This window comes from Amblyomma mixtum, chromosome 2 (assembly GCF_055824585.1).
Source record: "Amblyomma mixtum isolate Tamu chromosome 2, ASM5582458v1, whole genome shotgun sequence".
Lineage (NCBI taxonomy): Eukaryota > Metazoa > Arthropoda > Arachnida > Ixodida > Ixodidae > Amblyomma > Amblyomma mixtum.
This window is the reverse complement of record NC_143013.1, coordinates 269,597,125-269,607,312: the sequence shown is the minus strand read 5'-3', so window position 1 is coordinate 269,607,312 and position 10,188 is coordinate 269,597,125. Positions and strand designations below refer to the sequence as shown.

Below are 10,188 nucleotides of genomic sequence, written 5' to 3'. Positions count from 1 at the left end.
AATCGCGCGTGAAATTTGCCGAGCCCTTTCCGGGGACTTTTTAATGCTCGCACCTGCGTCTACCAGTTCAGAGATGGTTATCGGTTAGATTCTTACAGACTTCAGGCAGCTGCCGTGGCCGCAGCCACTAAACCGCGCGTGGCTCCGGCGGGTCAGGAAGCTCCGCCCCCGGGGGTGGGGCCGGCGAAGAAGCGCCGACCTTCCAGCGTGCAAAAAGTGACGAGGGAAAGGCACGAAGACGCTGAAATTCAGATTTTGTTTACAAATAACTCAGCTAATAAAAGCGGCGTCCTTTAACATCCCATGCATAACGCAACTTTATTAAAGCCCCTTTAACATGAGCAGGGGAGCACAGGTGGAGAGGGTAATAGAGGGAGAGAGAGACTGTTTTACGCAAAGGGGAGAAATAAATTTAAGGATTTTTTTTGCTCAGTTTATAACATATTTTTATACAAAGTGCATGGATAAATCATCAGTTTACGACACATTTTCCATTCCGCGAAGCGCGGAACACCGGGCTAGTATACATGCAGCTCGGGCTTGCATGTGCGGTTATCCTTTCGCGCAGCTTCTCTGCGGCTCGATTGTTGTCGCTGTAACGCAGCACTAGGGAATTCTATGCTCAGTTCAGGTCCTCGAAGTTACACACTTGTTAGAATTAACTCATTTATTTTGGGGGGGGGGGGGGGGGGTGATGTAACAGATTACTGGTTACTTATTATTCACGCGCAAGAACTCTACACCGAATAAAAAGCAATCAATTAACGAACTGAAAAATTCGAAGAAAATGTAATTTATTACAAGTAATCTTGTAACGCGTTACCTATAAGTCTGCCGTTGAATAACCACGGCGGGTTAGGTTAGAAAGATGCAGACTAAGCTATAGTGCCTGCATGAGGCAGTAGTGCAAAAAGTGGAGAATCGATTCGGCAAGCGACGCATGCCACATGACTAGCTGCGCCAGCAAGATATATACCACGTGATTGACCTTCAAACTGCTCAAACCATGGCCATTAGTTCGACCAACAACGCCACACGCAGTATAGTTTCGCTTTCAACGCGCTGGTCTCGCGTCCACCACGCTTTTATTTCATACTTTTACATCTTTACACATTTACATCTTTTTGTTGTTCCTTTACAAGCCATCGTTGTTTCAGGGATGCCGGTCTCCGTGGGGCTGAGGCGGCGCTTCAAATATGAAGTAAAATGATTCACATATGATTTGAAGGCGCAATAGTTAGCAAACAAAACCTTGTCACCAGAGCTTAAATGAAGCACTCGGTAATTTTTTTTCAGTGGCTATTAGCTACCACGCACTGGGCACGGCAACCGATCACTTGACTGCCTTCGGCACAATGTCATCGTAGTAAGGTGACGTATGTATCCGCGGCCCGGTTACCATGACAACTGATCGCGACCATCTGCCACTTCTGAACATGCTTACGCAACAAAACGAAAGGAGCAAGAGCAAAATTTTCCGTACGAAAACACGCTGGACCCTATTGTTTGTTTGTTTTTTCACGAAAAAAATCCAAGACATACCGACTGTTGCAACGCTAAACGCGCACTATGCGAAAGCTGCGCCTTATGGGAAGTCGTCAATGCTGCAGAAGACGCAGATTTATATTCTGATCAAATCAGGTAAGCACATCATCCAAACTTGGTATTGAAAAAGTAGGACTGTCGTATATGCCATCTCTGCGTCAAAATTTGTGTGTGTGTGTGTGTGTGTGTGTGTGTGTGTGTGTGTGTGTGTGTGTGTGTGTGTGTGTGTGTGTGTGTGTGTGTGTGTGTGTGTGTGTGTGTGTGTGTGTGTGTGTGTGTGTGTGTGTGTGTGTGTGTGTGTGTGTGGTTAATTTGGGAGATATAAACTCGTTTTCCCCGTTTAACCGCGGCTGACACAGTTCAATACCACGCGGACCTCACCCCTTAGTCGCATACGCTACCGAGCGCATGCCGACCACGGCGGGCCTTGCTCTGAGGGAACAAAGGGACGACACACTGGCTGACGCAAGCAAGGTATTTATCGCTACAACAGCAATAACGCCAGCTAGCAACAAAGTACGCTGTGGAATCGAAGACGCCCAACTCGCCAACACGGCTACGAGCGAATGTTCGCCCACGCTAGGGCAGGGGAAGACTCCGAGGCCGTACGGGACGGGTTGGCGGGAGCACGTTCCCACCACGAGGCTTCGCCATTGGCCCCGCCAACGAAGAGCGGAGCGTCGCGAGCACTGGTCGCCAGTGAACGTCAGCGCACTTCGCCGTTCCCGAACCAAGGAAGGAGGGCCGTCTACCCCCCGCGCGCGCGCAGCAAACACGCCATCCGTGGCGCTCGTGTCGCTGCGACGCCGACGCCCCTAACACGGCTAAGGAGGGTGCATCGCGGGGAAGCGAGCCACAGGGGACGAGTAAAGCGCGTCCCCACAAATTCCAGCGCGTTTAACCAAGAGAAGCCGTTCCCGGTGCGCGTTTATCGTTGCAAGTCTATATATGCTGCAAATGGAACTCATCTTGCCTGGCCAACTCAGGGGGCCAGAGCTAATGGCAAGTAGCTGATGCAGCCTCTCGCTCGCCTCGCAGGACAGCGGAGGAGCGCTCTTGCCTACTCCTCCCAGAGGTGCTCATAGGAGAAGAGAGAAGATGGGTGAGACTCCTCTTCCGCTAATTTCCTGTCTTATATCGGCACTACCCTCGCAACACATGCGAGCGCAAGTGCCACATCCACACTCTCTTCCTTCGGCGCACATTTCCTCCTCCACTTCACCTTCCCCTCTCCTCCTCTCTGTGGGTCACAACGTCAGTCTACACTACCGCGACGTCAGGAGCTGAGGCACTAACAGCTGTCGCGGAAATGTTGCATTTATAACGTTGTTCAGCGCGCTGAGGCAACTGGCAGAGAAACCATATATAATTTCGAACTTTTCTTTTTTTTCACGCCCTGAATGAATTTCCTGACGCACCAGATTGTCATTTAGAAAAAAAAGGAACCTTAACAGTCAAGGCAGTGATTCGTTAAGCTCAACAACTTTCTAACTAAAACTCTATGCCCCAGAATTATCTAATTAAGAAATAAATAATACGCTGTGTTTGCACAAGACAACTGCAGATAACACTTCTTTTAGCCAAGTGTAAGCATATTGAGCACTTTTTCTTTGGTGCTTGGGTCAAGACTCTGATTGGAAATTCAACTCACCTGCGGAGCGTCTGCTTTGGTCATGGAACGCGGGGCTACTCAAGAATCGCGCTTACGCGATAGCTTTATCTAAATAATTTTGATAAATATCTTACACACAGCTAAGTCCGAGTCTAGACCTCTGCGGACACCGGCAAAACTAAACAGGCGTATACACAAGTTAGTTCTGCCTACGTGCACATGAGTAATGTGGTAAAATATGCTTCAAAGGAGGAGTCCGAACAGAAATAATTTTTATTAAAGCCGCATAACTATAAGGCGTTATACCTGCGCGCAAACAGGCATTTCTGATTGCCACGTTTGCATAATGCGTTCTTTTTGCCCAGCCTCTACAGCGTCGCAACAGAGGCTGCTTTCGTAGAAGTCCCGCAACGCATACCTAATCGCAAAATTCTTGAAACTACGCCAGCTGCTATCTTTTTGAGTTACGCCGCATTGAGATTGCCCTCTATAGCAGTTCTAATAGATCGTTTTATAACAGTTTCACGAAGCGCATACGACGCGGGTTAGAATGTTATTGTACTAAGTCGTACAAATTAAGTGGCCCTAATGTTTAATAAAATGAAAAGAAGATTACAGTGACGGATTGTGGTTAAATCCTTTACATGCTCGCATCATGGAGTCAATATTACAACGTCCTTCATGCGCTGGCGCTGGTAATTAGTAACCGGGTGCGTCATCATGCATAACTTGCCTTCTGAATTATCGTCACATACATTTTTATAGAAGATGCGACTGGAAGCCACTTTATTTGGGCGCATCTTTTTTCCTTTTTCTAAGTTTTATTTTCTGTGGCAGAGGTGCATAGTGTTAAAAAGCGCTTCAAAATTCGCGCGTATGTTTTAGTTTCGGTTTCGGGTTATTTGACAAATTATAATAAAATAGCTTGTAATAAATATGCCAATAACCTTCAAAAACACAATTTATGTTTAGTTGTATTATAATATTTTAAGCAACTACTTTTTTTTTAAAGCATAATTTTGTGTTGTAGGGGCACAGTATCTTGCCACACAAGGACGCAGGCCTAGGCCTAGGTACTATACTGTGCTAGGTACACTGGGCGGCATTGACTGATGACAAACATGGCGCCGAGCCTGGGGCCCGACGTGTATGGTCGCGCTCGGTGTTTAATGTGTCCGCTTGTGATCGCGCTAGTTACGTTTGTTCTTGTGAGTGCAGCGAGTGCAAATGAGGAAGCGTTTCCCGTGCCCAGGTACTTGGACTATAACGCAACGGCCGATTTCTTGCACTCACTCGCTAGCAAGCATCGGTCGCTAGCGTCTGTTTACAGCATCGGCAAGAGTGTGAACGGTCGTCAGATATGGGTGCTGAAAATCACAACCGATGCTCATGTGCGGGGCATCGGCAAGCCGCTGTTCAGCTACACGGCCAACATCCACGGCAACGAGGCCCTGGGACGCCAGTTGCTCCTGTACCTGGCTGAGTACATGCTGGATAACTACGGTACCGACAGCCGCATCACACGGCTCATCAACAACACCGAATTGCATTTTTGCCCGTCGCTGAATCCGGACGGGTTTGCCAATGCCAGCGAAGGCGATTGCGAAGGGGCCAACCGCGACTCGGGCCGGTTTAATAGCCACATCGTCGACTTGAACAGCAACTTTCCAGGCAGCGGGGCTGACCTGACCACGATGACAGCAGGCCGCGAGCCCGAGACCCTGGCTATCATGACGTGGTTGGTCAGTAACCCATTCGTGCTTTCGGCTAGCCTGCACAGCGGTCTCGTAGTCGCCTTGTACCCGTACGACTATAGATCGCCAGACGCGCCGAAGGACAGCCCCAACCTGACCCCTGATGACGAGGTGTTCCGGCATCTGGCGAGTACCTACGCGAGAACCCACAGTGATATGTTCCGAAGCCCTCAGTGTCAGGAGTACTTCGACGGCGGCATCTCCAACGGCGCCGAGTGGCTCTCCGTATCAGGTAGGAACCGGCCGCAGTGAAGTCTCTGCTTTCTTTTTTTTTTTTAACTGTGGCTAGCGGGGAACGAGAGGAGCTTAAAAGGTCACTTCCACGTCTGTCACTCCCGTCAGCGGCGACGGCACGTAATAGCGTGCGATGCGGTGCAGCGTGCAACATCCGTTACCGCTCCGAAATGCAATCTTGTCCGCGGAGAGCTTTTGCTTTTCGTCCCGCGCTCCCCCGACCACGTGAACCTCGCGCCCCTGGGCTTTATCGACCCCGGGCGACGACGCTTTTGCTTCTTAGCGGCCGCGGCAACGGCGGAGTCGACGGGAGCGGGCGCCCAAAGGAAAAAAAAAATGAGAAAAAAAAGGCAAAAAAGTTCGCGCGGAGCTCGGTGCGCGCAGAGGCAGCGAGCGCTGGAGGAAAACCAGTTACGGCCTGCGTAGCCGCGCTCTGAACCGAAATCTGGGGGCGGCTTCCGCTTGACGAAATTAAGCAGCGCGAGAAACAGCAAACGGTGGGCGAAACTGCCGTCGGCGGGGTTTTTACCTGGCGGCACCTATTCGTCGTTCGATGTCCATCTTTTCCTTGATGCTTGTCACGCGCGCAACTCGTAGGCAAAATAGTTCGGTCGGAGCGCTTTGTCGCAGTTCGTTTCCTCTTTCGCGCTCCGCTCGCCCCAGTGCGGCCGAATTTTAGCTTGAGATGCCGAAGCAGGGTGTGCCGCGGTCCGTAAATTTTGCGCGGTCGTCGACGACGGTCCGGAGCGCGCAGCGTCCTTAAAAGTCGGGTATTTTGCGTGACCCCTCACGCTTTTGCTGTAGTACTGCAATTACGCGAGCGTACCATTTGCTAAGTACGGTGTTTTACGATGCTTTTCATGTTAGAAACGCTTCGGAGAACTCAACTTTGGGTGCTTTCAGCTGCGCCTCGCTACAGCTGGTGCTATTTCGGCGCAGTGAATGACACTGTCTTTCCTTTACGAGTGGTCGACAGGAAGCACTTATACCTGCCTGATATTTGTTTCTCGAAAACAGTGTTTTTGTTTGCATAAAACAAATAGAAAATTCGGCAGGCTACGAACGGTGCTGCGCTTTCCATTGGCAATCGAGCGCAAGGTGTATTCCCCCTTTTTTTTTCTTCTGGATTCTGACGTCCGCGATTGCCTTGGGAAAAACCAATGAATGACATTCGGTCGTGGCCGACACACGTGCGAACGCTCAAGATAGCACTTGACAATCCTCCGTGTTGATAGTGTATCTCTTGCGGCGCAGAAATTCGCTTAGCAGACACCGCGTATGCACGGCGCTGCACAGTAAACGCATTCCGCAGCGATGACGGAAGATGCACCACGGCAGATGCTATCGGTAGACGCCGGCGACGCTTTCTTGCTGCTTCGGGGTGCAAATGGTAGCGCTGACACGCTCAATTTTTAGGCTGAGCCGATTTTGTTGTTGACAAACGTGCAGTTTCAAGCCTGGCCCGCGTGGTGCGTTTTTCGCACCCTTATCACGCCCGTATTCTGTGCATTGCATATTTAATAAACAAGCGCAATGCACCACAGTCACGCCTTACGCTAATATTTGAAAAAAAAAAAAATAATAAATCAGAGCCGCGGAAAGTAGTCAAAATTCAGACCAGTCCTCCCGGCGCTCTCTCCGTTGCGTAACGATGGACGTGACTGACATGGGCGTTTTCGCAAGTCGATTATGCTGATCGACGGGAGATTAACAAAAGAGTGACGTGGCTTCTCTTGCAAGCTGTGTTGGTCGAAGCGGACGTTTTACCATTTGCGCTCCTGTCTGATCTTTTGTTCTGTCCACCTGTCAGGATTTTTATTTGTTTTCTTTCTTGTCACGGCCTGATGAAAATGCATAGTTTGTCCATTTTGAAACCGCTGCTAGCGCCTGACCGCCCAAAGTGCTCTTCTCTTGAGCGCTTTTCTACCGCTGGCAGGTCTGACATAGTGCTTCCCCTAGGATGAGGAAAAGAAGGAGGGCAAGGGAATGACTGCGTAAAGTGCATTGGCAATGCCAGGCTCTGATGAACCTTTTCAAAGATTCACGCGGGAACACATTTTTTTAAACGGCTTCACTTACAGGAGTACTGTCAGCGTCAAATGAATTGCGAACAAGAAAATTGAATAATGAACTGCAACACGATATCACAGTTGTGATGTCACATTAAGAGAAAGCTCGATTGTGCTAGCGCAAATTTATTTCAAATCGAAGGTGTAAGACTTTTCTTTAGAAGCATTAACCAGCCGCGTCTGAATATATTAGTGTTTTTGTGTTAGAATTTCAAATCTCTTGTTTGCGTTTCATTTGATGGAGATGGTAACTCGAACCCAGATATATTGAACTCGAAGGGGATCACGAAATAGTTCGATATATCCATAAATGGCAGTAGTCAAGCTTGTCTTTAACCTTCACACCGCTAGTACTGCCAGCAGGCTTCCTCTGCCGCTCAGCCGACCAGTCCCCATGCCCGAAAAGTGATCAAAGAGTGCTGTTAGGAAAAGCGCCACTTGCAGGGGTTCAGTATATTGAACCACTCGATATATCGAATGACCGGCGAAAATGGGGTTCTATAAATAACCGCAACTTTCCTGCACTTTTACACAGGATTACCAAGGACAATCTGTGTTCAATATAGCTAGTAATTTGAAATATCCAGGTTCGATACGCACCAGGGTTGGGGGTGCAACCATCGCGAGTGGTTAAACGTGGGGAAAAGCTGATTCCTCCCACCCATCAATGTCCAGCTTTAATTCCTCCGAGTGGCTGGTCCCAACTCTTCGACCACCATGGGTGCGCTCATATTTTAGCATTATGACACTTTAGAAATGTAGCTATTTTGAGCCAGTAAACCAGTGGAAAGTTTTGTTGTTGACACATGCAAGATTGTGTGGTTCTGTTGGGTCTATATCTTTAACTATGATGGTTGATGCTGTCTGTAAATACAGGCTTAAGAAATACCGAAGGTTTAGCTGTGCAAAAAATAGGCTATGGATGAGTTTCCCTGCTTAGTGAGTACTGAACTTAGTGAACTCATTTCTCGTGTAATTACTAAATGTCTTTGCTCTGTATCATGTGTGCTTTGTGTAAGTGATGGTAATAGTTAGTAGTTACATCCCTTTTCGGTGAATTGGCTTCCCCCTCTTCAGTGCAGAAAAGCAGGTGAGGTAATCATAGCTCAGGCTGAGATTGACCTCACTGCTTTCCTTTGCGTATCATCCTTCCTCTGTCTTCCTCTCTGTCAACAAAAAAATAAACATGCTGACGTGCGACAGCATTGTATCGCTGAATATGAGAAAGATCGAAAGTTCATGCTTAAAAATTTGAAGTTTTGATGGTGTTTATGACATGGGATTGATAATTTTAGTTTTTTTGCATGCCTTTTGTAATGTTGCTGGAGGCTTGTTTTGTAGTATTTATAAACGAATAATGTTTCATTCAAATTGAAATCATTGGCCTGCTTTAGCAGTTAGGCTGGAGATGGGAATCAGGCGAGTTGTACGGGCCATTTCAAGCATGTGAGGGAGGGATGGCAGGCTAAAATAAGTCTCAGCTTGTTTTTTCATTATTTCAACTCCTGTTCAAGCAAAGAAATTCAGATTTTCCAAGTCATTTGTTAGCTGTTCTACATCCCTTGTGCGAAGTTTCTTTATAAAGTATAGTAAGCATACCAATGCTATGAAAAAAAAAAGAAATTGCAGTTTTTTTTATATTGTTTAGGACCTTTTTAAAATACGTATTAGAGCTACAGCGTTGGAACTTTTGCTATTTTGATGAGGGCCATCTTCTGAACCGAAATAATAGTGATTGCTTTTATTGTTGTTTGAAAAAATTTCACTTCTAGTTGTCCAATATTTTTGCTTCCTGCCAAGACAAATTTATTTATAAATTGAGAAAGATGTCCCAGTGCAATTTTTTTTGGTTTAGTACATGCAGTGGGCATGTAGCGAATACTTGGAAAAAAAAAATCTCGGGCAAAGGTGTATTGGTTGCATAGGAAACGTTACTTAAAAGCACTATAATTGTGTTTTGCGGAATTGTAGTTTGAAGTTTGGTCCCAGAGTCACAATCATAAAATGAGCCTGGTGCGTAGTCTTAGGCATTATTTCCTTCAAACTGCACTACCAACCCCCCCCCCCCCCCCCTTTTTTTTTTTCAGATTCCTTGATCATCCTTTTCTTTTTGCTTTCGGCAGAGGTCTAGAAATTTGTCCTTGTTTTCTCGATTAGGTTCAGCACTGTATCACAAAACACACCTTGTGTACTATTCTCGTTTTCGCAGAACTTGCGCTCTTTTACGCAGTGACAAACGAATGAGCCACCACTGTCTTTGCAATGTATTTTAAAGCCAGAGCATAGTTGGAAGCTTTTGTAAACTCCAAAAACTATGATGCTGGACAAACAGAAAAACTTGATGGCAATCCAACACTGATATAAAGCCCCAAGGCACCCAGAACTGATTTATTCAAAACGGGAAACTTTTTCTCCAATATTTTCTATCAAGTTTATCAAAAAAAAAAAAAAAGAAACTTGTTTTCATTCCTTTTTCTTTGTTTTGAAGCTAAGAAGTGCTAGTAAACAGTGCTTGCCTTTAGTCATTTTCAATTTAAAGAGTGCATTGGCGTGGTTTGCGCTGTTGTTGTGTGTATTGCAGAACGTATATGAGCATGCTACTCAGAGGATATGTTCTTTAGGAATCCTAATATTTTTTAAGAGCAAAGTGAATAAATTACTTTTTAAGTTATTCTTGCCTGCATTCCCGCTTACACAGAGATATAAGCCGTCATTTCTTCCAGTGGCACCATTCAAGGTTCTGTTATCGCGACTGAGTTTGAATGCCACTAAGTTTGAATGTTGTCGATATTCTTCCAGAAAGAATACTGTATATGGAGGATAGTTTGCTCTTTTTCAGAGGGCTGTGTTGTATTTTTGTACATGGTGTGTGTTTTTTTCTAACAGATGTAATTTGTATTTGGCAGTTCTGGGGGTTGAGGCAGTTTCCATCCTTTCTGACTTCACTGCAACTAACCACATTGTCTGCATTGTT

The 10,188-nt window shown here is 46.6% G+C and overlaps 1 protein-coding gene across 2 annotated transcripts in view; it reads left to right on the top strand.

Annotated features, from left to right (window-relative positions):
* Positions 1-4,269: 4,269 nt before the first annotated feature.
* Positions 4,270-10,188, top strand: part of LOC149363968 (carboxypeptidase D-like) — a 52,801-nt gene continuing 46,882 nt past the window's right edge. Inside the window, exon 1 of one of the 2 annotated variants that reach the window (XM_089573936.1) lies at positions 4,270-5,143. In XM_089573936.1, coding sequence (XP_089430062.1) covers positions 4,270-5,143 — 874 coding nt within the window. The remainder of the gene's footprint in view (positions 5,144-10,188) is intronic. The other variant, XM_089573937.1, reaches the window with a different exon arrangement.